The sequence below is a fragment of the Haliotis cracherodii genome, unplaced genomic scaffold (genome assembly GCF_022045235.1).
Source record: "Haliotis cracherodii isolate W230 unplaced genomic scaffold, xgHalCrac1.p SCAF_5, whole genome shotgun sequence".
Classification (NCBI taxonomy): domain Eukaryota; kingdom Metazoa; phylum Mollusca; class Gastropoda; order Lepetellida; family Haliotidae; genus Haliotis; species Haliotis cracherodii.
In genome coordinates this window covers 64950062-64977421 of record NW_027266308.1, presented here as the reverse complement: position 1 = coordinate 64977421, position 27360 = coordinate 64950062, and the positions used below count along the sequence as shown (strand labels likewise).

The window sequence follows — 27360 nt, the reverse complement described above, 5'->3', positions numbered from 1 at the left end:
GACATGTCGTCACCTTCTACATCTAGACATGTCTTCATCATACACATCTAGACATGTCTTTACCTTTTCCATCTAAACAGGTCTTCACCTTATACATCTAGACATGTCGTCACCTTCTACATCTAGACAGGTCTCCACCTTATACATCTAGACATGTCATCACCCTCTACATCTAGACATGTCTTCATCATACACATCTAGACATGTCTTTACCTTCTACATCTGGACATGGCTTCACCTTATACACTCAGACAGGTCTTCATCATACACATCAAGACAGGTCTTTATAATCCACCCTCTTCATCTAAACTGGTCTTGACCTATCACATCTAGTCAGGTCTTCATCATACACCTTTTACATCTACACAGGTCTTCATCATACACATCAAGACAGGTCTTCATAATCCTCCTTCTACATCTTGACAGGTCTTCACCTTACACATCTAGTCAGGTCTTCATCATACACCTTATACATTTGGACAGGTCTTTATCATACACCTTACACATCTAGACAGGTCTTCATCATACACATCAAGACAGGTCTTCATCATACACATCAAGACAGGTCTTCATAATCCACCTTCTACATCTAGACAGGTCTTCATCATACACATCAAGACAGGTCTTCATCATACACCTTCTACATCTACACAGGTCTTCATCATACACATCAAGACAGGTCTTCATAATCCACCTTCTAGATCTTGACAGGTCTTCACCTTACACATCTAGTCAGGTCTTCATCATACACCTTATACATTTGGACAGGTCTTTATCATACACCTTACACATCAAGACAGGTCTTCATCATACACATCAAGACAGGTCTTCATCATACACATCAAGACAGGTCTTCATCATACACATCAAGACAGGTCAGGTCTTCATCATACACATCAAGACAGGTCTTCATCATACACATCAAGACAGGTCTTCATCATACACATCAAGACAGGTCTTCATCATACACATCAAGACAGGTCTTCATCATACACCTTCTACATCTAGACAGGTCTTCACCATACACCTTATAAACCTAGACAGGCCTTGTCTTATGATTGGGTCAAATAAAAACCTGCATTGCACGTTGTTAATTGCTCACAACAATGAGTCTTCTTTATTCATTACAGGCGTCTCAGGTGTATGGACAATTTCTTGTTCTGAAGACAAATGAAGAGGATTTCGCGCTATGGTTGTACAAGACAGCTAAGGTAGATGAGCACAAAGCCAAGAAGTGCTACAATGCTCTGAAAGAATGGTACGACAGATTCGGCTAAGCTATGGCTGATGTACACTACTGCCTAGAGGTTCATTCCCCTTACACGCATGGGCAACGTGTTAAGCACACCGTGTGCACCCTGTTGGTCACTCGTGTGGAACCCGGTGCTGAACCTGGTGATAGTATCATGGTATAACATTTATACTAAGTTATCCTATAATAATTAGATCCACATCAAGTGTTTTTAGGAGTTATTATAGTGTATAATGTATACATCATTTCATATAATTATAGTTTAGCAAGTAATACTTATCATCAGGTAAAATGCACATATAAAATATCAGTAGTTTCAGTTATACCTTTTTAGATAGATGCTAGCCTAAGGTAATGGGAGCGCAACTCCTAGACATACTATTCAATAAGACAAGGGTTATGTCTACATAGTTAAATAGATTTGAAGCTTTTAGATAAATGCTAGCTTGAGGAAGCAAGATCCCATCTTCCAGACAAAAGATATGTCTACATAGTCTAAAAGATTACCTTGAGCTATTTTATTTAAGTAAATCTGTCATCACCTATATTAGAATAACATTCAGCAATTACTTCAATTTAGACTCATTAAGGATTAGCCCCCATACAAGCTTGTCTATAAGGCATTAAGGATTAGCCCCCATACAAGCTCGTCTATAGTGCATTAAGGATTAGCCCCAACACAAGCTCGTCTATAGTGACACCATAATCTCTTTTCAAAGCATCCAGTAAATATGTCAACAAGATTAGTGCCAGTCCAACAGGATTAACAGGATTAAGTATTCCCCTCTGTCTAGCCATTCATTTAGCATAGGGCACAACCCATCGTGTATCAACCAATCATATCCCATTTTATTGTTCTAATCTTTGTTAAATACACACAGAAACCTCTTGTTAGGGCAGAGAAGGGGTTTGACTCTCTTACCAAGCAGACCTCTCTCCCACAGCCCAGAGTGTTGTACCAACTCTCTGTGGCACCCTCAGTTATTTTCTAAGTATATTGTAAATTGTTCATTGTTAATTGTTCATTGTTCTTGTAAATAAAATTGTGATTAGTCTCCTGTGACTCCGGCTCTTTGCTGACTAATTCCCCAAGAAATCCAGCACGCCATTTGGACGGTTTTGTTCACCCATAACAGTCCATGATAGTAGAAACAAGAAGATAACTTTTTGATTTCCTGACGAAAAATGTTATGTTACATTTTATTATATGTACTTGCTGATTTCTCATTTTTAAATGTGATTTTGTTGGAAAATATGAGTACTGTTGTGGCTTCTACATGATGTTATGCACTGGTGTGATAAGAGAATACATGATCCTGTTAAATGTTATTGCTATTCAAATGTTATTTGTGTTTTGACATTAAATGTCTGTACTACGACTTTCAGTGTTCATGTTTGTGAGGTTTGGTGGAGCATTGTTTTGGCCCCTCTCCCATTGCACCGACCCCATCCCTCATTGCACCAGAGCCACTCCTCAATCTCGCCAGGGCCCCTCTCCCATTGCACCAGAGCCCCTCTTTCCTCTCACAACAGAGCCACTTCAGTCCCTCTCCCAATTCACATAAGATCACTCCAGAGTGATCTTATCCTAGGAACAAATCCCTCCCCTTAGGATCTTCACACACACACACACACACACACACACCACCAACACACACACACACACACCTCATTGGTCTGCCTTTATACTGAATGTAATTTCACTATTACCACCACATACTGCACCTGACCTTTTCAGATGAAAATGAATTGGCATGATTTTATCAATTGTTAAGTAAGTTTTGAAGGGGATATAAAAACGGGCTCCGTAGATCTGTTTCACGTCTCTTTCTCGAACATAACTCATAAACTAACGCTTGGAAAATATATAATTATCTGGTAAATTGAAGAGAGGTCCCAGTGAAATGGGGAATTATCTGTGGAAAATCTAGACTTGCTTCATTTAGGGCTATAGCATTACAGTAAGGGTGGGCCGGAAGGGGTTAAAATACTGTTCAGAGACTATGAGACTCAATAACCGTGGGATATTTGTTTATGAAACTTTGTACACACATCAGGCATGCATTGAACTGGTGCCTTGTGCTATTCGAGTCATTCATTGCAGCAGTGTTCGCAAGAGAGGAAATGTGCCCTGGAAAAAAACGCCCAGTTATTGAAACAAAACCTAAGAAGATACCGGCACTGTATATCGGAGAGCAAGGCTCGAACTGGTCTGTCGGGGTGATTGTAATACGTGTTCTGTATAGTAAACTTTCTGGTTTCAAGAAGGGGCGCAACAGGTGGCGTGACCTCCGGCAGAATAGATCAGCCCCCCTCCTTAAGAACTCCGCACATGGTAGCGACGAAGTCATACCTGCTTATATTGTGCTAGCCGACAAAACGATACGTGTTAGATATACAGATGTAGTGTGGAGGTGTTTAGAAATAACGTGTACGACCTGTGGTTCGAGTCAAATTAAGGTGTCAGGCTCCCTAGGATTGCGTGTTTGCAATTGGCCACAATAATATTTAACAATTACAAAGATGGTAAATCTATCTTAATTGTATTATGCAGAGACTTTCATAACAGGCTTTCCTTGACTAACTATGCCTGTAACACACGTTGTCCTGGTGACACCGTCGACGATGTTTACCATCCGCTTTTTTGACGTACCGTTCATGCATAGGGAATCTTCTTAGTGTGGGGACCCGTGGAGATCCGGGTTGGAATAGGTCTTCAGCAACCCATGCTTGTCGTAAGAGGCGACTAACGGGATCGGGTGGTCAGGCTCGCTGACTTGGTTGATGCATGTTATCGTATCCCAATTGCTTATGTCGATGCTCATGATATCAATCACTGGATTGTCTTGTCCAGACTCAATTATTTACAGACCGCACTAATATAGCTGGAATATTGCTGAGTACGGCGTTGAAAAAACCAACAAACAAGCAAACATGTGTGACGTAAAAACGACAGAGACTACATATACAATAGGAAGTCTGCACGCTATAAACCCCATGGAACTTCCGGGTTAGTAGAGGTCGCCATCTGCCTAAGGCGCCCTACGTGGAGATTTTACAGACCGTTTCGGTATCAGGTCCGGAGACTTGGCTGATTGCGTGCCATTATACACCGACGGCGGGGAACGTTGCTCATAATATTAATCACATGATGTTTTGATCAAGACGTCGTGCTATAGCTGGAACTTTGCTGAGTACGGCGTAAAACAATTATATTTAATTATATATAAGCAGACTAACTCGGGTCCCATTGAAATAACTAAAAGAACTAGGATGTAAGGACATATATTTTAAAACCTACTGTGAAGAATACCAAGTTCTAAAAAGTCATCTGAACGAGTGTGTTGGGTTTAACGCCTCCTTGAACCGTGTATCACGGCGTGTGCGCTTAATGTGGGAGAAAACACGAAGTGATACAGGTTTGAGACGTTTACCACTTTGATAAAACCCCCGAGCCCGGGTATGATGCTATCAAAACAAGAACCAGAAACACGTTTCCTGGCACGACAAAGGAACGCAACTCTATACAGCGAATTGCGGTGCCTTAGAAGGGCCATCCATACCATACTACGCAATGACGTATTCTTCTGACGATTATTCTGAAACGACCAGTTCGAAGGAGAGAGAAACTATTATTCATTAGTTCATTTTCCTAACGAATATCGTAGGGACACAATTCTATGTGATCATACAACCCAGCAAATCTTCTGGTTAACAAAACAGAAGTAAGAGATGAACCAATACAAATAGATGAGTGAGTGAGTATGGTTTTACGCCGCTTTTAGCAATATTCCAGCAATATCACACCAGAAATGGGTTTTACACATTATACCCATATAGGGAATCGAACCCGGGTCTTCGGCGTGACAAGTGAACGCTTTAACCACTAGGCTACCCCACCGCCCCACATATAACAAGACACATGGACATCAGTGTAAACGTTTTAATACGTGAGGTATATTTAGTATGAGTATGTCGTAAGTATGCGCATGTCAACAGAGGCAATGACGATACAAAAACAAAAGTCAAGGTATCTGATGCAGCAATGCATCTCCATGCAGGACACTGTTATTATTTACACGTGAGACGTTTCGATGCAAATATTTCCACCTTTATCAAACTGCACCAACACTTCACACAACAAGTTAAATAAATCGTTGTGCATCCATACCATGGCTTGTTAGTATACTACATCCATACCATGGCTTGTTAGTATACTACATCCATACCATGGCTTGTTAGTATACTACATCCATACCATGGCTTGTTAGTATACTACATCCATACCATGGCTTGTTAGTATACTACATCAATACCATGGCTTGTTAGTATACTACATCCATACCATGGCTTGTTAGTATACTACATCAATACCATGGCTTGTAATTATACTACACCCATACCATGGCTTGTTAGTATACTACATCCATACCATCGCTTGTTAGTATACTTCATCCATACCATGGCTTGTTAGTATACTACATCCATACCATGGCTTGTTAGTATACTACATCCATACCATGGCTTGTTAGTATACTACATCCATACCATGGCTTGTTAGTATACTACATCAATACCATGGCTTGTAATTATACTACATCCATACCATGGCTTGTTAGTATACTACATCCATACCATCGCTTGTTAGTATACTTCATCCATACCATGGCTTGTTAGTATACTACATCCATACCATGGCTTGTTAGTATACTACATCAATACCATGGCTTGTTAGTATACTACATCAATACCATGGCTTGTTAGTATACTACATCAATACCATGGCTTGTAAGTATACTACATCCATACCATGGCTTGTAATTATACTACTCACAATAACTTACAGATCACTCGATTCTTCCATATTACTGTACTGTACTGTCCTGACACGACATATTAACTACAGTAAAATGAAAGAATCGTATAGTAATATGAAAGAATCGTACAGAACGAGTCAGAAAGAATCGAAAACGTTTTTAGTAGTATATATGTATGTACATGGACTTCCCCAATGCAATTCTCGTCACATACCAGTAATCCTGAACAGAGCTTTGCAAAGTTGACAGAACCTGGGCCCACTTGCACAAAGCGATCTTAGCTCTAAGATGATCGTAACTCCCATACTTTAACATAGGCTAAGGTCGCTTTGTGTTAAAGGTTTGAGAGCCATCTGTGCTCTAATGTCAAGCGTTTCAATTTAAAGGATCATCGTGGCCTCGATCGTTTTACCGTCGGTTGTTACCACTGGGGTATATAATTAAGACCCGTGACATAATAACATCCAATCGAAAACAATCAAAATCAGGTATCGTGCCCCATAAATCGGGCAATATTTCCTATAAAATTTATGATTTTAACATCGGTTCCTCAGTGATAGGTAGTGATAGATATTACATTGCACGAACAGAATAGTGTCCATAAACACGTTTAAACTAACTATCGTAGCCTTTATCTAGCAATATATACACATTATGCATGAAAGATTTCATTCCTGCCGTCACGACCTCCAGACAGTCGATTGTTTGATCTATCCCACCGTCTGTACACAAATAACAACATCTTGTAATTATACATAGGTGTGCATTAATATCATGTGGTATCTAGGCCGGATCCACGCACCTGCCGCCAATAGCGCTGGGGACGAACTGTTTGCCAAACACACCGCACATAACGGAAGCCATTCGCGCGTTCTCGTCGCGACGTTCTCGTTGGTTCTCGTTTCGGAGTCTGAAACTGTTGCCGCCATTGCTAAGAAAGTCGTAAGCTGTCTGTCTATCCTGGAAAGGCCCGGTTTGTCTGTGTCCATTCTGGAGTGCCATGAAAGGATCCACGCCCCCTGTGTTTGTTCTGGTTCCGGTCGAAAGAGTGTGAGACCCGGTCGCGACAAGACGCCGTGTTCCACCCTGTCTACGAAGCTGCTCGGCGCGTCTTTGGACGTTTCCGAGTCGTTGTGGTCGTCTTCCTTGACTATGTGGATACGCTGACGCCGTGAGGTTCAGTTGTGGTCGTCGTCTGTGATGCTGCCTCAGACGGTACCGTCGCAATGCGCCGCCCCGCCCTGACTCGTTGCGGCCATGTCCGTGGCCTCTGTATCTAGCCCTCCACACCCCGACATTCGTGTGGGCCCCTGTGGAGGTGTTGACGGCCGGTTGGGGATCCACCGAGCTGCTGTCACCGTTGGATATTGTATAGCTCATCTGTATCCCCGCGCCATCTTGATTGTCTGGAACATAGAAGTGTTGGCGTTGAGGACTCCATGTTATGGGCTAATGAACTTAGGACAAAAGAAGAGCAGTTGGCATCGAGAAGTGAGGAGAGGTGGTGTGAAATGGTCTTCAACGTCGCGTTCAAGATTATTGCACTTATGTAGCGACGTACATGTACGTGTGTGTGTGTGTGTTTGTCTCAATTACATTTCTTCAATATTTGCATTATATATCCGTTTTTTATACACATGATAAACTCTGTATATGAAGTCAATCAATAATTCAATAAAATTAAAATCACAGTGCCACGCTCATTAATGGTGTATAAACAACGCTGTAGTCCACGTTCAGAGCTTCAGAGAAAATATTCAAATACGCCAGCACAAAACCTACACTCGAGTACCTGTGAGTATGACCTACACTCGAATACCTGTGATCATGGCCTACACTCGAGTACCTGTGATCATGGCCTACACTCGAGTACCTGTGATCATGACCTACATTCGAGTACCTGTGATCATGACCTACATTCGCGTACATGTGATCATTACCAACACTCGAGCACCTGTGATCATGACCTACACTCGAGTACATGTGATCATGACCAACACTCGAGTACCTGTGATCATCACCTACACTCGAGTACATGTGATCATGACCTACACTCGAGTACATGTGATCATGACCTACACTCGAGTACCTGTGAGTATGACCTACACTCGAATACCTGTGATTACGACCTACACTCGAGTACCTGTGATCATGACCTACACTCGAGTACCTGTGATCATGGCCTACACTCAAGTACATGTGATCATGGCCTACACTCGAGTACCTGTGATCATGGCCTACACTCGAGTACCTGTGATCGTGACCAACACTCGGGTACCTGTGATCATGACCAACACTCAAGTACCTGTGATCATCACCTACACTCGAGTACATGTGATCGTGACCAACACTCGAGTACATGTGATCATGACCAACACTCGAGTACCTGTGATCATCACCTACACTCGAGTACATGTGATCGTGACCAACACTCGAGTACATGTGATCATGACCAACACTCGAGTACCTGTGATCATGGCCTACACTCTAGTACATGTGATCGTGACCTACACTCGAGTACATGTGATCATGACCTACACTCGAGTACATGTGATCGTGACCAACACTCGGGTACCTGTGATCATGACCAACACTCAAGTACCTGTGATCATGACCTACACTCAAGTACATGTGATCATGGCCTACACTCGAGTACCTGTGATTATGACCAACACTCAAGTACCTGTGATCATGGCCTACACTCACGTACATGTGATCGTGACCTTCACTGGTGTACCTGTGATCATGGCCTACACTCGAGTACCTGTGATCCTGGCCTACACTCTAGTACCTGTGATCATGGCCTATACTCTAGTACCTGTGATCGTGACCTACACTCGAGTACCTGTGATCATGACCTACACTCGAGTACCTGTGTTCATGACCAACACTCGAGTACCTGTGATCATGACCTACACTCGAGTACCTGTGATCATGACCTACAGTCGAGTACCTGTGATCATGACCTACACTCTGTGATCATGTACTGTATTGTTTTGTAGAAGGGGAATATCGATTTATCTTTCAAAGGCAATATATGTCAATATCATTATGATGATTATGTGTACCAAGTATATCCTCAGCATATCCACGTGCGAAACAAAGCTTCCAGACAACAGATGTGCGAGTTGTCAACACTAATTCCCACAAGTTCATAACACCCCTCCTCCTCATCCGCTCTTGTCCCAGCGTTCCCGGCTCCCTGCGTCTGTATCATTCATCACCAGCACTACACCGGGTTCCCCTCAACGTAAACACCCCAACCCCTCTCCCCATCCCCCGCGGCAACGATAACGCAATGTAGCTCCAATTACCCGCCCCCACTTGGACAATAAACACAAGCTGCTTGTAAGTAGAGTCCCTTTGGTAAACATCTCAGAATATGGCAACACTTCAACAGACGGAACAAGACCTTACAATGCGAATTTATCAGCTACTAACACAAAGCAGAGCAATCATCTCTGTGTAAAATACCCCACAACAAGCACGAGTGAGGAAGCATGCGACATAGACTAACATTTAGTCTCTGAAATCTTATGTTACACAATATCCTTCTTGACTCTAAAAATTAAAATAAATTCCCTATGCTGATTTCAGATAGAGCTAGCTTGAGCTTGCTAGACTTGCTTTTGTATGCATTTCTAGATTATTTTTCTATATAAAATAAATATATTCCACGGTCGTGGTTCAGGACTACGGGCGACAGTACAAACTGCAAACGCGGCCATATCACGGTCCCGAAGTAATAAACCAGAGGTTGTTATCCAATGTATGTTTCCTAAGAAGAATATCAGTTTTACAATTAATCATTAAAGAGAATTGTTCACAGGTTTTCTGTAAGAAAGCATGGAATTCCATAGTGCACATGTATATTTCAACAGATGGAAGAACCTGCTTTAAAGCGTATTTAATGTACAAAGTTCTTACAACATTGCCTAGATACACTATTTTCCGACTATTAAGTCATCTAATAAGAAGGTGTTGGGCAAAAGTCGGGTAGTGTAGATCTACCGTGCTGGTGCCATGTGAGGAATTTGGGAAAAACAACAACACAATAAATAGGTCAGGATCACAGGGAACTGCTTGGTACTCAAAATTCTGGATATTAGGAAATATTTAACAGTGTACGGTTACCTGGTTGTCCCACGGAGTCCGATAAGATGTATGCGGTCAAGACGAGACTGACGACAAGAAAGTCCTTCATCGTGGCGGTAGAGAAAACTTGCTAACTCGAAGATTCCTCACTGTTGCTTAGTGTCTTGAGAACTGTGAAAACCAAACTAATTTGCCGTGTTTGTTGGAAGGGCTCTTGAAGGGGGGTCCATACAGCGTTGTCGGGGGATCGTGGGAGGGAAACACAGATGTTGGTGAGAGGCTAAACCCAACGGTTTCAGCCAGGCCTAAAGATTGTGTTTACTTAAATTGCTCGTTCTAGTCGGGAGTGTGGGGCATAGTTTAGACTGCTTCGTAAATCCTGACCTCTACTCAAACATACCAGAGACCATATGAAGATGTGTGTATATGTGTGTAGATTAAGTGTGTCATATGGAAAGGGGCCATATGGAAAATGGATACGATTTAAGTAATGTGATTTCTTTCTCTCACAACCGCTATGAACTGTCTCGGCTCGTGATTCACTTCCGTCTACCATTTCTCAAGGCGTTAAATCCACAAACACATTTCATTATTAATAATAATGTGGTTTAGTTCACTACTAACTGGACATTCAGTCTCTCCCCGTACTGCTCAGAGAACTGTTCAACCACAGCTTTAGCCTATGCCGTAATCGTTGCTTACAATTTATCTTTTCATGTGGATGAAGAATGTAAGAAATGTTATATTTGGGATAACACTTTCTTGGTAAAGTACAGATTCTCCTACTTTTGGTGGGTGGGTCCGGGATTCGAACCCACACCGCCAGAGTGAGGCACCTAATCGCCAGCACTCAAAGTCAGCGATCTAACCCACTCTGCCTCCGAGGCTTTCACCATAATGAAAGTCCGACAACTGGTAGTCTAGATCACGTACTTTGTGTACCCCTCTGACAAGTGTAAATCGTAGATGAGGAATATTTCATCTTTGGATGTTGCAGCCTGTACAAATGCTATGTATTGGCAATGTCTGTATTTCTGGCCCGCAACTTTGTCAAAACATTAGACCCAAACGATTCACTCATTCTTTCGCTAGCACCTAAGATATTCCTTTATATTTCCCTATATGACCTGTAGGTTTTTCACAATTATAGAGAATGCTGTAGTTGATTTGAAATATTTGGAACATGGCTATGTTAGCTTCCAACTTAAATTTAATGGTATCAAATCAACATTAAATTCTAAACGTCACTAAACACAACGGACATGCTAATGGTAGTCTTCAGCAACCCCGAAGAGCGTACCCCCGGGGAGCGGAAGGTCCGGGGTTCGATCCCCGGCCGCGTCATGCCAAAAGACGTTAAAAGATGGTACTTGCTGTTACCCTGTCTGGCGCTCGGCATTAAGGGGTTAAAAGAAGGACTGGTCGGCTTGGAGTCAGTATACTGTGTAGGGTATTCGTGTTAAACTGCGGCATGGTATCTCAGTGAGCTAGCATTATAAATCGGCATCAGTCCGGACTAGTACAAGCAGACACACACACACACGTACATGCACGTCGCTATAAAACTGCAATAATCTTGGACGCGACGTTAAACCCAATTTCACCTCACCTCACCTCACCTCACCTCACCTCACCTTCCGCAACCCATGCTTGCTGTAAAAGGGGACTTAGCTTGTCGTAAGAGGCGACTAACGGGATCGGGTGGTTGGGCTCGCTGACTTGGTTGATGCATGTAATCGTATCCCAATTGCGTGCATCGATGCTCATGATGTCAATCACTGGCTTGTCTAGTCGATTATTTACTGACCGCCGTCATATAGCTGGAATATTGCTGGGTGCGGTGTTAAAAAAGAAACAAATATATGTATAAACTGCACTTTGTTTGTTAAAAGGACATGGCACTAGCAAATGATACATTGCACGCCTAACGTCACGTTGTATGGGTTTGAAAGCTGATCAACGATTGTACAGTGGAAATATGTGATGTATATTCTTTCTGCGTGTTGCACCACCCCATCGTGGGCCTCGCCAACAGCACTCACACTGCTCTAGGCAACCCAATACCCCTTATCTTCTTCGATTCCAAGAGGGTCGTGACCAAAATGGCGGTAACGACCACAACAGTCGACCATTCATGCCACAGAGACGTAGTCCAACTTGGTAACTCTAACCCTTCAGGTCGAAGACTCAGTTGTGAATGTTTCAACTTGCAGACACCAAGAGCCGCAAAGATAACGCACCGGTACAACCCAGCATGACAGAAGACTCCGTCACAATAACGCCCTTCTGTTGTGTGGAGCGTGTACCATACATAGCTTGCTAGTACATACTTGCTTCTCTGTGGAGTGTGTTGGGTTTTTGCACCGTGTTTAGAAATAGTTTCGTTCGGAGAATAACAACAATTGGCTTTAAAACGTATTTGTGAAATATTATGTGTTGTGCTTTGTCTGTTGTTTAACGCCGCACTCAGCAATATTCCAGCTATATATGACGACGGTCTGTAAATAATCGAATCTGGACTAGGCCATCCAGTGATTGCCACCATGAGCATCGATCTACGCAATTGGGATACGATGACATGCATCAATCACATCAACGAGCCTGACCACCCGATCCCACTCGTCACTGGATTGTCTGATCCAGACTCGATTATTTACAGACCGCCGTCGTATAGCTGGAATATTGCTAAGTGCGACGTTAAAAAACAAATAAAACACGCAGAATGTCAGGAATTAAAAGACCACGTACATATTCTACGGAAACCGCACGCCTCATTCAGGCGGTAATGTTATCCATTTCCACGAGGAGTAATACCCTATTATGCTCCATTAACCAAACAATCTGGTCGGCATGTATATAAAGGGTGTAAACGCGTTATGAAGTGGAGTGAGTGAGAATGGTTTTACGCCGCTTTTAGCAATATTCCAGCAATATCACGATGGGGGACACCAAGAAATGGGCTTCACACAATGTACCCATGTCGGGAATCGAACCCGGTCTTCGGTGTGACGAGCGAACGCTTTAACCACTAGGCTACCCGACCGCCCCTTATGAAGTGGAGGATTAAGTCAACAGCGAGATGAAAGGTTGGTGTTTTCCGATACAGCGTCGTACACCTGTGTTCAGCCATAACAAGGGCGGTTGAGGCGGGACTGTGTCTGGGTGGTGGTGTTGAACCCTCTTCATTCAGCTATCTCCGGCATGCCTTGTTGTATAATCTACCGTGGAGGAAATTATCGGAATTCACATGACTGAAGAGTCAGGGTTGATATAATAAAAGGCAAGTTAATTTGATTTCAGATTGTCCTCACCTCAGAACGTTTAGACTTACGGTGAAGGCTTAAACATGAAATTGTCATAGTTTCTCATGGTGGTTACATATCATGTTTGTAAATGGCCAATGAGCGGACACTGATCGAGGAAAACACCAGAGTAGACTAACATCAAGTCTCTGAAATGAACATATTTTACAGAAAAAAACAGTTGTTAAGTTATAGTTATAAAATATAATAAAGAGGAGCCCAGAGACTATTATATTTTCAGATACTGATACTGCAGTAATCTAGACTTGCCAAACATTATAGACTTGCATGGGCTGTTTTGGATATAATTGATTCAGGGTCTGTATGACCGACTACCACCAGAGGGGAATGACGTGTGCAGACACTCGCTCTTTCCCCAGTCAAACATGGACTGGAACAGACTGGAGTCAGCCGTTATATCAGATACGCTAGTACAATTCCGGGCCATGAACATGCTGCTATGTGCCTAGCTCCGACCAAACACGTCCTAAAACCATCAATCACTTTGTGTAAAGTTTTAACATTTTAAAGGAGATCTGTCTGTAACCAGTGCATGCACATATGTACACAGAGCTTGTAGGATTTGTAAAACTGATTGTATTGAAGATGAATATCACTTTTTATGTGTATGTCCAGTGTATAAAGATTTAAGAGCAAAATATCTAAATAACTATTTCTACCGCCACCCAAACGGTAACAAATTTTGTAAATTAATTATTTGTGATTGTACAGAAACTATTAGAAATTTATCAATGTTCATTTATCATGCCATGAAACTAAGAAAATGCATGAATTTGTAACACGCCCCAGACAATGTACTACAGGCCTTTGGCCTCATAAGTTCCATGAATAAAAGATTGATACACAGAGCTACTCGCCATCTTTCAGGATTCCACCTCTTGCATAGAAGAAGAAGGAAGAGAAGAGGTCTTGATAATCCATGATGTCGTGAAATGAAATAAAAGACTTCCATGTTTCACACGGCACGAATAGCTGAAAATACAACCCAAGTTCTGTTAACGTGTGTACTGTGTGGTTGGCGCTGAGCAACCATACCACAGTTTAACATGGATACCCTACTAAGAATCATTAAACTGGCTCCGCGCCGACCAGTCTTTGTTTTAGCCCCTTAATGCCGAGCGCAGTGAGGGTAACAGCAAGTATCTTTAAACGTCTTTTGGTGTGACGCGACCACTGATCTTCTGCTTAAAGGGGTCTGTCCTCTAGCCACTACACCACGGAGGCAGTCAGCCAGTCTGTATATAAGCGATAGTGAGCACTAATTTGAAATAACCTAGTGACTATGGACCAACTTGCCAGTACCTACCGTGACAACTAATCAACGTCGGGGGGGAATCCATAAGGTGGGAGTATTATATATATACTCTCTGACAGTAGGCGTCACTAAACTGACGCATTGTCTCCTTGGTCTTTTTCAAATTTCCGACCCATGAAAAATCTGGGGTAGAATAAGTCTTCAGCAATCAGTCCTTGCCGTAAAAGGCGAAAATGCTTGTCGTAACAGGCGTCTAACGGGATCGGGTGGTCAGGTTCGCTGACTTTGTTGATGCATGTCATCGATCCCAATTGGGTGGATCGATGCTCATGATGTCAATCACTGGATTGTCTGGTCCAGACTTGATTATTTACTGACCGCCGTCATAAAGCTGGAATATTGTTGAGTGCGGCATAACTACAACAAGCAAACAACAAACAAGCAAACAACATATATATCTTAATGTAATGTGGAATGTCACTTGGTAAATAACGTTCTCTGTTCAGCATAGACTTTAACTGAACACAGTAATTACATTTCGAAGATTGAAAAAAAAAACGTTCATTGAAAAATGCCAGTCTTGATAGCGATTACCTGATAGTCTTTGCTAGAATTGATTAAGGAATAATGTTATATCGGCGATTTCAGACCAATTCAAAACCTAATCAGAACACAATGTTCTTATTGTCCACATCATTCAGTGATTGTAAAATTAAGAAGACTTGACAAGGTTATCTCTGAGAGTCAAGATGAAAAAGTCTGCAACAATATTTCACTGTTCTTGTCATATAGACAAACTGCAGAGGGCGTCCACAACACTCCCCGAGTGCCATGTTATTAGGTGTATTCTTTGTGAGACGAAAATCTCGATTACAGAAAGATATTGACATTTCCAACTATATGCTTGTAATTTATTGTACGAATTCCTCCAAATTTCAGTTCCGTAACACAAGATTGGCACCATAACGATGTCAAGTATGTTAAAGCCCTCTTGGAATGATAGGAATCCATTATGCTTTTGGATAGTAGTTGACTGACTTGTTTGCTTGAGCTGTAAGACTACAGGATGTTTTACTTCACAACTTGGGAGTGAAAATTGTTCCTAAATATTTGTAATTATTTGCTTCTCCTTTGAAATAACATTTTTCGAAACTAATCAATACTCGCCGAAACACAAGTAGTATAGAAGATGGAGGTTCTATGACATCCCCCACCTGGACCAGGCCCAGGCCCTAACAATGCTTCTATGGGGTCTAGGTCAAAACTTTAGACCTCCATGGAGGCATTTTCAGGCAATAGGTCAATACTTTAGACCTCCATGGACGCATTTTCAAGACCTAGGTCAAAACTTTAGACCTCCATGGAAGCATTTTCAATACCTAGGTCAATACTTAAGACCTCCATGGAAAAAATTACAGGAACTAGGTCAAGACTTTAGACCTCCTTGGTGGCATTTTCAGGCCCCAGGTCAAAACTTTAGACCTCCATGGAAGCATTTTCAAGACCTAGGTCAATAATTTAGGCCTCCATTGACGCATTTTCAAGACCTAGGTCAATACTTTAGACCTACATGGAAGCATTTGTAGGGCCTAGGTCCGGCCCAGGCGAGAGGGGTGGGGGGGTGGGGGGGGGTTGTCATGGAACCCCCATCGTCTATACTACTCATGATAATTTTAGTTATATTCACATTCGCTTTCATTCTTCACAGAAATTTCTAAAACCTTTTTCTCTTTTGTTGTTGTAGAGCGCTGTCGGCAACAGACGATGCATCGTCTGAGTATAATAATAAAAAAAACTTGTGGTATCTCACAACTCAAAAATATACCTTGACCACCATTTTGTTCCAACATCACTGTTATCATGGGTACCGACTTTACAGGTGAAATAATCAGAAACACCATCTTTCATTCAAACATGATAAGTAAGAGTACATCGAAGCTAGTAAACTTAGTAAGTTCCCATTTCTTCCCACTCGATTTGAACTTTTTAAAAGAACGTCGTGGTTCGAAAGCCTTTCTAAAGTCAACAAAGCTGCAGTAAAATCTCCCCTCGTTATTTGAGATGTATTTCTGTACTGTAGCTTGAAGGGTTGACAATTGATTTATGGTGAGAAATGCTGGTCTAAAAACTGTTTGTGTTTCACTAATGATATAGTTGTTGTCACAGTATGACTGGAGGCGTCTGTCTAGAACAGAAGTAAATACCTTACATGGAGTAAGAACGGCGGTATTCACCTGTAACTGTCTGGTGCAATCGTATTACCTCCCTTAGATAAGGGACCGAGTGTGCTCTTTCCCATTTCTTCTGGAAAAAACATCAATATGAAGTATCCTGTTGAACAATCTTTTTTAAAAAGAGGGGTAATATAATTTCATGCTATATAAATTCACTTACAATGCCGTAAGGCCCCGGGGATCTATTATTTTGTTTAGATTGTGAGAATTCAAATGAACCACCTGATCAGTGAAAGGCATGTGATTTTCATTACATATTTTGTGTTAGATACAGTTGGAACCTCAGGATGTTAATCTGTCATAATCACAGTCAATGTGCTTCTCAATACTGAGAAGATTTTGTAAATGTCCAAGCCACAGCTCTGGGTCACAACATTGGTTATTCCTGAGGCACATCAATAATTTGTTTTTAAATTCCAAAATAACTGTAGGGTTGTTCTTATCCATAACTAGCCGAGTCTCATAATAATCTTCTCTTTTGGTAGAAAAAAAACCCTAGAACTCTGCAGTTGTCAATATGCTCTCCATTGTCTCTGTCATCTCTGAAGCTGCATATATCCTCTGTTTAGTAGTCTGGAACTCTTCGTTGCCATGGCGATTGCTTCTGCGTTGTTATAACATAACTCGTAGTCTGAAATACCTATCAGTGTGACATGCAGACGATGATATAATGTTGTCAGTAATATACATGTGTTATTTGTAGCCACTTCACTTCACCACACCACACCACACCACACCACACCACCCCACCCCGCCCCACCCCACCCCACCCCACCGGTATTGGGCGTTATTCGTTATAAAAATACATAGTAGGTGTTTTGTTCAGATGAAATAACTATATAAAGATCCCATATCTTTACACTGCATGGTGACCCGTGAAGATCCGGGGTAGAATAGGTCTTCAGCAACCCATGCTTGCCATAAAAGGCGACTATGCTTGTCGTAAGAGGCGACTAACGGAATCCGGTGGTCAGGCTCGCTGAATTGGTTGATTTATGTCATCGATCCAAATTGCGTGGATCGATGCTCATGATGTCAATCACTAGATTTTCTGGTCCAGACTCGATTATTTACAGACCGCCGTCATATAGCTGGAATATTGCTGAGTGCGGCGTTAATCAACAAACACTGCTTACACGTTTTATATAGCACCATGAGTAATTCTGAACGGATGTCGTCCAGTGCTTGAATACGTACCTGCCTCACGCGATAAGACACATCCTTGACCGAAACGCACTAACACACACACGTTTAAGGCTAAAAAACGGAAATGCTTCTCGAACACTGCCGTCAGTCTCATTCCAGTCACTGTTATTGCCAAAAAATAATATATAGTTTTCAGATTCCCGCATCATATGAAGTTGACATATTATTCATGCTTGACAACTGACATTGTATTAAAGAGTCGAGTTCAGTTTGTGTCCACTTGTGCGTGTTGGTATTCTTGGTGGGAAATAAAAAATGTATTTCTCCCTTAATACCTCCCTCCTGACTTTTGATAAAAATGTGCCCGAGAAAGACTTTTTTAAGGCCTAAGCACTTAACGTTTGCGGTTCTGAATTAGCTTCACCAAGGGAGCCAACACCAGCCGGTGTCCGACAGATAAGGAGGTCATCAACACTGGTAGACCAACCCCCGTTCAAAACCACAGGGCCTCGACATGCTTGCTATAGTTACCGATACGTGTACGCTAACAGACATCCAATGAATTCTGTGACGCTTAGGCGCTGGCGGATTGCAAAGTAGACACAATTTATGGATAAACAACTTCTTTATTTTTGCTGTTAAGGCCACGTTTCGGTACAGATCCTTATGCCGTTGGCAACTTTGCTTGAGTCAATACTCACCGTACTTCTAGCGTAAGACGACAATAACTTCAGGCTTTCAGAACTGTTTAAATAGACAGATTTCTCAAACCCTCCAGTAGTTGCGCGCGAGCGTTATCGGATTTTGTCTAAACATAGATCCACTATTGATTTCTGAATAAACAGATGTTGAATTGCGTAACCAATTCAAATGCTATTTCCTTCTCTGATTAACACTCTCTAAGACAATATTGCTCTCTTTATCAAACTAAATATCGCTTCAGAAAAATATATTATTTGAATAGGTGCTAGATTGATACAATATGTTAACCCAGAAATATGTACCTAAAAGAATTAAGTTTGAAACCAACTATCAACCAACAAATGGTATACAATCAACAATTGTATTACAAAGTTAACTAGGTTTACAAATCAATACAAATTACTGCACAGCAATTACAATGACAATACACAATAGAACGGTAGTACAATATTCAATGGCCTTATATAATATGATGGCAGTGGTCAGTATCAAATACAAAAGTACAGTGATGACAGCAACAGTCAGTGATAATACTATATTCACCCAGCAGCGACAGTGGTCAAGCTTCGAGATAGTGATCTTCACACGAAAGCTGGTCTTGATGTAATGTCACTTGAAATGTGAGATGAGATAGACACGCGCCCGCTCCACTTACATAGTCTAACCAGCTTTCTACACAGTGATTCACCAGTCCAGTGTCACTAGAACATCTCAAAATAGTGAATATGCTTCTATAACACTTGACATACATCCATGTAATTCCGGATTTTTTACAGATACTTCGAACATCTAAATATATTAATTTCCTCACCACTGCTTACATTAAATAGCACTTCATTCCTGAAAACGAATCATTGTTCAAATACAATGCAATGAACTTCAACTGAATCTCTACAGAAACAATGTAATACAGATACAATCATTGTTAAACAATAAATTACACTGCCACATAACAAAGGTGATTCAATACCCCATCATATTCTACAATTCAAAATCACAGTGCCAACTGACATATGTCTCAGACAACTCTGGACAAGTCATCATGTCAAACACTAGCCACAAACACAGGAACAGCTTAGGGTACACACAAGGTACATCACACTATATATAGCCTCGAGATCGGTTGACACCTTATAAGGTAATATAACACATTTTGCAATAATTCATCATCAAGCTGTTGCTCCTTCCTGGCTTATGTGGTACTGGGGCAGTTATTGGTGCCGAAGAAAAATGACGAGTTGTTCCAAGAATGGCTGAAGGAGACATGTTCTGCGAATGCCAAACAGTCTCGGGACTGCTACACATGTCTGAAAGACTGGTGTGATTCCTTCTTGTGAGATGCCTGCCCTGTCACATCATGCTTCTGTCCACACGTTCTTGTGAGATGCCTGCCCTGTCATGTCTTATTGCTGTCCACACGTTCTTGTGAGATGCCTGCCCTGTCATGTCATATTGCTGTCCACATGTTACTGTGCAACGAGTAAGCTTATCTTGCATTTGTCTTTTTATATTTTGAACTCAGACCCTTATTGCTGGGTAACATACAGATAATAAACAATGCCAGGAAGGTGGTACAGTACTACAGTAGAACTGAGCTCAGACCCTTATTGCTAGGTTACGTCCAGATGGTGTTCAATGCCAGGAAGGCGATACAGTACTACAGCAGAACTGAGTTCAGACCCCTATTGCTAGGTTACGTCCAGATGATGTTCCATGCCAGGAAGGCGATACAGTACTACAGCAGAACTGAGTTCAGACCCCTATTGCTAGGTTACGTCCAGATGATGTTCAATGCCAGGAAGGCGATACAGTACTTCAGCAGAACTGAGTTCAGACCCCTATTGCTAGGTTACGTCCAGATGATGTTCAATGCCAGGAAGGCGATACAGTACTACAGCAGAACTGAGTTCAGACCCTTATTGCTAGGTTACGTCCAGATGATGTTCAATGCCAGGAAGGCGATACAGTACTACAGCAGAACTGAGCTCAGACCCTTATTGCTAGGTTACGTCCAGATGATGTTCAATGCCAAGAAGGCGATACAGTACTACAGCAGAACTACAACGCAATAAGTCTATAGACTCTTTTGAGCAAGAGTCGTGTGACGTTTTTTTTAAACTTTCGAAGAAAGAGCATGTTCGATTGTACCTCAAGAGTTGTGAAATGTGGACACCAAGGGCTGGTCGATTCCGGGGTAGAATAGGTCTTCAGCAACCCATACTTGCCGTAAAAGGCGACAATGCTTGTCGTAAAAGGCGACTAACGGGATCGGGTGGTCAGGCTCGCTGACTTGGTTGAAGCATGTCATCGATCCCAATTGCGTGGATCGATGCTCATGATGTCAATCACTAGATTGTCTGGTCCAGGCTCGATTATTTTACAGACCGCCGTCATATAGCTGGAACATTGCTGAGTGCGGCGTTAAACAACAAACAAACAACCAACCAAACAAACAAACAAACTTGCTGGAATAGTGCTCGACATAAAGGGAAGGTTGACTGTTGGAAAGTTGAAGTCATCTCTCTTGTCAGTCATGGGGATAGTTTTTTTTGACGCTCTCAATGTTATGCAAAGATCTGTATACAAACCTAAACATGTTGGTCCGATGAAGGTTTATGACTAAGTACGTTTCCAATATCACCGTAATGAATCAAACCAGACGACTCTGCAACTAGGGTCACCATGTGTTACAACGTCGATAATCCAGCTGTTGCCTAGATCCATACTTGAAGGACAAACTTCAAATGACAATATTGACTTGCAAAGTAAACATGTTATGGTATTTAAAAGATAGTAGCAATAGTAATGATAATATGACTTTCCTCCAAAGCGAAACGAGATAATCTTTAATTAGTTATTATATTAACAAATCTATCTTTTGTTGGATTCAGCTACAAAGCTCGGTGCAGGCGAAAATAATAATAATAATAATAATAATAATAATGATGATGATGATGATGATGATGATGATGATGGGTGCGTGAGTGAATATGGTTTTACGCCATACGCGTTTTATTCCAGCAATATCACGGCGGTGGACACCAGAAATGGGCTTCACACATTGTACCCGCGTGGGGAATCGAACCCATGTCTTGGGCGTGAAGAGCGAAAGCTGAAAACCACTAGAGTATCACACCGCGCCCGACGACGACGATGACGATGATGATAATGAGGTAGGTAGTTAGATGCTGGCTCAGCAACACTGAACGATTTCATTCCATAAGACCAAGGCTCGGTACAAAATGTTTATTCCTAATACAGGTCATTCATCTTCCCAAACAACACGCTCGCGTGACAACTTCTATACCTGACATTGGAGAAGCTTCCTTCATGTTGATCACTTCCGTACTAACGGAGTGAGAATGTCGTGCAAGACTTGATATGTCGCTGTACTGCTTCAGAATACAATGAAGGGCGAAGCCGAAAGATTGTTTCATGGGCAGTGGCTCTTTATCCCGAAGATGTACTGTTACGTGAATGATTTCTGTCTAACTGTCCTATTACAAGAGACCCGTGAAGATCCGGGGTAGAATAGGTCTACAGCAACCCATGCTGGCCGTCAAAGGCGACTATGCTTGCCGTAAGAGGCGACTGGCAGGATCGGGTGGTCAGACTTCGTTGATGCATGTCATCGTCAATTGCGTGGATCGATGCTGATGATATCAGTCACTGGATTGTCTGGTCCGAACTCGATTAAATACAGACCGCCGTCATATAGCTGGAATATTGCTGAGTGCGGCGTTAAACAACAAACAAAAGAAACAATATTACGAGCGTAGGTATGGCTTTAATAGCATACTTAAGTCATAGCACTGCGTAGTAGTTTGATGTGGGAGACAAGAGATGCGGGTCTTAGACGTCATTAAGTTCATAACAGCTGCCAATACTAATGCCCTGACATAGTCCGTTTAACATATTAAAAATATATTGGTCTTTCCTTGGATGCCTCTTTGAAATAAAAAAAATATAAAGTGCGTCTGATGTGTCGAATGTTTTCTTAAAAGCTACAAATGTCGAATGCATGTTTAACGTTTACCTGTTTTCAGTTTCTTAGAGATCTATAAATATACATAAATATACATGTAAAACAAAACCCACAGCAGTTCTCAGTTATCACAATCCATGCGACATCGTTTAACTTTTTATTCCATATATTACGATATATATTATAATTTTATAACAAGTAATGATTTTTTTATGCAATACAATTCAGAATAAATTATGCATCGATCTACGCAACTGGGATACGATCAACCAAGTCAGCGAGCCTGAACACCCGATCCCGTTAGTCGCCTCTTAGGACAAGCATAGTCGCCTTTTGCGGAAAGCATGGGTTGCTGAAGACCTATTCTATCCCGGATCTTCACATTAGTCACATTGTGTCAGGGAGCAACCATTTGATTTCCAAGAAAAAACTTTTTTCTTACAGAATAATGAAGCCCCAGTTTTGCTGACTAATTTTACATATGCCAGGCATTGTAGGAAAAACATGTTGTCCCCAGACAGTGTTTTGAAATATCGAGAAGTAAAATGTTAGTTTGAAGAAGAGACTACATTACTGATCGCACGTCTTAATTGAAAAAAATAAGCGAATCCTAATCATAAGAAAAATGCCGCCGAAGCCAAAATTGTGAAATTATAAACTTTTTCAAATTTCCATCAATGAATTTTCCTATCTCTCAAAATCAAACTTGGGATGCGAGATGTCATAAAATTCGCCTCTGTAGCTGTAGGTTCCCAAACATGCTAAATGGTGTCTACTAATGTCTGTATAATAATACCTTAATTATTTTTAGGCTCCGTTACACTATCAATACATGGATTTTCTGTCATCAAGCCTTCAAATATTAGGCTTTATAAATGGGAAATCGAAATGATTGTTTCCGGTTAAATTGCCATGAATTGGAATACACAGTTTGCCAGACTCCCAGGCAGACAAGATTGTTACTGAAGAACAGTAATCCACAGCCACATCTTTGCTAGTTTCAGTTTTTTGTTCTCCCGAAGACGCAAAGCTGTTCAGCCGCGCTACGTACCGGAAGTTTGGACTATTGACTGACACGACGACAGTCTGACAGGTTTGTGTTTCGGTCTTCGATTTCTCTTCTTTGGTTCGAGTTTTGTCAGTGACGCCATAGCATTAGTTTAGCATACAATGACAGTCTCAGATCTATAGAAATGATTATCAGCAGTAAGAAAAACACAGTTCGAAGGTAAGTGAAACCACATTGATGTTGTTGATATCTAAGCTACTGCCAGTAGATTACTTTGCCGGTCCTTAGGGTTTAAATTTTGCAAGAGGGGGACTAGTTTAAAATGCTACTAATCGATTACATTAAACCGTAGGGCCCCCACCGTAGACACATTGTCGTCTGCATATCATGTTTTATCGGTTGCTCCAACCCCCAATTTAGAGTGTCATAGACTGTCATCGCAATGGGGACCGTCAAAGTACAAATATGCCTCCATTTTCTAACCATATCACCATGATACCTCTCTATCACGACCTACCCGTTTTTGTAGATCTAATTCTACCAACACTAACGTTAACTTAGACTATAGTCCAGCACTGTCATGTATTCTAACTGAATGCCTCGCTTCAAAACACTAATATTATAATTAACAATTGATGTTGGGTCTATTTTCAAATTTACCTCCACATTTTGACACTAATTACTGTTTGACGTAGTGACATGTCTTTACACGGTATGTGTAGAATATATCATATTCATGGACTTCTGTTATAAAATGAATTTGTTTTAGCATGGATAGTGAAGATATTTATAGCCACAAATTTTTCGTCAGTTTCATATACTTATTCTTTGTATCCTGCTAATGTGAAAAAGTAATGTCTACATACACAGTTATCATATTTATTCTTACAGTTGATTTGGTTCACATCTGGTATAAAAAATATTAATACAATGTATTTCAGAAAAGAAGAAGTCCAAGGTGTGATTTATCTCAGGTGTACACACTGTTACATGCGGATTGTCTCAGTACTGCATTGTCTGTCTGCGTAAACATGGTAAACAAAACAGGCTAGTCTTGGCATATTTTAGGACCTCAGAATTATCTGGTGACTTGAAGCCCTTGTTTACTTTTTTTAACCATACCCATGATTGTGTTACTTGAAGTTGAAGATGTTTGCTATTATATGTTGTATACAGGCAATACTAGTTGTGATATGACTTCAATAAAGCTTCAAAGGCACTAGCCTGACTAGGGAAAAGAACACTGGAACTTCGGTTAGTCATGAAGATGTACACATAGTATTTGTTACTGAGTGACTAAGTTTGTGTTATTGGTTTGTTATATTTAGCTGTCATGGAAAATGTTTATTTTATTAATGATACACCATGTACACAGAAGTACCATTGATTGGATATTTTAGTAATGTTTATTGACTCAAAAGTATCATGATTGATCAATATAATGTATATCTAGTAGTAATAAAATTAATCATTCTGTACTGTCAAAACAATACAGTATAACACTGTATCACACATTATGAATTTATCAACACATCAGTATCACGGTGTATACAGTGGCATCCCTATTCATAGTGTACATGGTGTAATATGTATAATTTATTACCAACCAGGGCAAACATATCAACAACATATAGACGACAGTGTATTGTTTCCATCGTCCAGACGTCATTGATAATGTCATTCAAATCTTATTGTGACGTGAGATCGGAATGACGTCACACTGGAAACATCAGAGCTGAAGATTGTTGACGTCATTCAACCAATTGTGTTTCCGCTGCTGTTGCGACTTTGCTGTTTACATGTCCTAAACATAGTATGACATGAACAGTCATATGATATCCTCTGTGTGTCTCTAAGACACAGTGTGTAAAGATGCCTGAGTGTTACAAATCAAGACCTGTGTGTCTCCACCTTGTTTTCCTCCCTCTTATCACAACCAATGACAAGGGATTAACATGACTGAGTTGGCTAATCTAGTTCATTTATGATGTGATAGTGATTGAATATGACTTTCAACTTGTTAAATGTAACATATGTCCTATTAATTAAAACAACTTTAATATCAGCTTGATAAGGCTATTGATGGTTATTGATATATGTGTGTGCACAGTACTGTAAATTGTGTAGCGAAGTCAGTAAGTTGTCCAGGCACAGCACAGATGTATGATGTGCAGGTGGGCTGTGCCATATGGTTACGACGCACAAAACATCATAGGTCATTTTTACCGCCCAAAATAAGTCAAAGAACAACCTCAATTAGATGGCTGTGTGTTGCAATACCCACAAGCTATGACAGAGTAGCGCTTTCAACACCAGTCAGCCAGAAGCTTTTACCATGTTTACTGCTGTGATTCCGAGTTGCCAAAGACTCTGGGGGTTATGAAGACAACTTTTTCAAAGAATTATTCGCCTGTAATACATCTTTGCTACTACATATTATACTCCATTTGAAAGGTCTAATCCTACTGTTTATAAATATGAATTTTATGTTTATCACTTTATTTATATATGGCATTTGCAACTTAATTTTCTAATAAAATGTTAGCTAAAGCATTTATAACGGCCAAGTTAAGCATCAAGGAAGCGAGAACTGTGACGTCCTGTAGTCCTTGCCAAACTGTCCAATAGTTAAGGTATCATAAGGACTGGTAGAAATTTGCTATTTTTAAGGGTTTTTCTATTTGTTATCATTATAAGAACTAGTGGACTAAATATGTTAGTTTGTACCCCTGGATCGTGGGAAATTGTTAGATTATATGATATCAACTTACCTATTTCTTTTTTATTTTCATTGTTTACATAATTGGAAAATTATTTTAAAAAGAATATTAGATATTATCTGTCATCACCCACTTCCCGATGACAGTGGCTTACCACTCAGTAGCATGAGAAGGTACAGAGAAATACCTCTATTTTGGAAGCTTTATGTGTGCAACAATTCGTTCAATGTTTGGCGTCATAGAATGTTAATGACATCAATAATATGAGAGTAACCTCCCCTGAATTATTTTCATAGCTGTAATACCGGTATGCGATGTTATTGGATAAAAATTGGCTTCTAAAGACTCCATTTTGCCAAAATCTGCTGTATAGATCCTGATTGGTCAAAGTCAAGCATGTGACCTTGTTTTGGCATATATAAAAACCCAAGGTGTCAACTTTCATACTCAAATTTTTAAACAGGTGTCAACTTTCATACTCAAGTCTTTACACAGGTGCCAACTTTCATACTCGAATTTCTACACCTGCTAAATTTGATATCCTACCATGAATATCAGTTGTTCCATTGATTTACAACATGTGTACACGTTGTTTGCCCTGAACATGTTCATATGATGGATAGTAGGGAAATACTATGAGGTGGTGGGTTAGTGCGTTTGCTCGTCAAGCTGAAGGCCCAGGTTCTATTCCCTACTTGGGTACAAAGTGTGAAGTCAATTTCTGGCATCCCCTGCTGTGATATTGCTTGAATATTGCTAAAAGTGACGTAATTTCATATTCACTCACTCACTGCACATATACTATGTATTTGTACATGATAA

At 40.9% G+C, this 27360-nt stretch overlaps 3 protein-coding genes across 5 annotated transcripts in view; 2 read left to right on the top strand and 1 right to left on the bottom strand.

Annotated features, from left to right (window-relative positions):
• The window catches only part of LOC139442136 (barrier-to-autointegration factor B-like), a 32070-nt gene extending 29565 nt beyond the window's left edge, over positions 1–2505 (top strand). The window contains exon 3 of the mRNA XM_071222935.1: positions 1131–2505. Coding sequence (XP_071079036.1) covers positions 1131–1277 — 147 coding nt within the window. The 3' untranslated portion in view covers positions 1278–2505. The remainder of the gene's footprint in view (positions 1–1130) is intronic.
• Positions 2506–6249: 3744 nt separating this feature from the next.
• On the bottom strand, positions 6250–10365 carry LOC139442135 (uncharacterized). The gene is made up of 2 exons (XM_071222934.1): positions 10204–10365; positions 6250–7475 (listed from the first exon to the last, which is right to left on the bottom strand). The coding sequence occupies exons 1-2, from the start codon at positions 10271–10273 to the stop codon at positions 6853–6855; spliced, it is 693 nt and encodes a 230-aa protein (XP_071079035.1). The 5' UTR covers positions 10274–10365; the 3' UTR covers positions 6250–6852.
• A 13494-nt stretch (positions 10366–23859) lies between these two features.
• The window catches only part of LOC139442103 (adenosine 3'-phospho 5'-phosphosulfate transporter 1-like), a 28977-nt gene continuing 25476 nt past the window's right edge, over positions 23860–27360 (top strand). For 2 of the 3 annotated variants that reach the window (XM_071222901.1, XM_071222900.1), the window contains exon 1: positions 23881–24037. In XM_071222901.1, coding sequence (XP_071079002.1) covers positions 24003–24037 — 35 coding nt within the window. In that variant the 5' untranslated portion in view covers positions 23881–24002. Of the gene's footprint in view, positions 24038–27360 lie in introns of all 3 variants that reach the window. The other variant, XM_071222902.1, reaches the window with a different exon arrangement.

Excerpts from the sequence above, each read along its gene's own strand:
- LOC139442135 (XM_071222934.1), bottom strand. The coding sequence starts at position 10,273 with ATGAAGGACTTTCTTGTCGTCAGTCTCGTCTTGACCGCATACATCTTA. Across the intron at positions 7,476-10,203 it reads GGACTCCGTGGGACAACCAG|ACAATCAAGATGGCGCGGGG; the intron begins GTAACCGTACAC and ends TCTATGTTCCAG.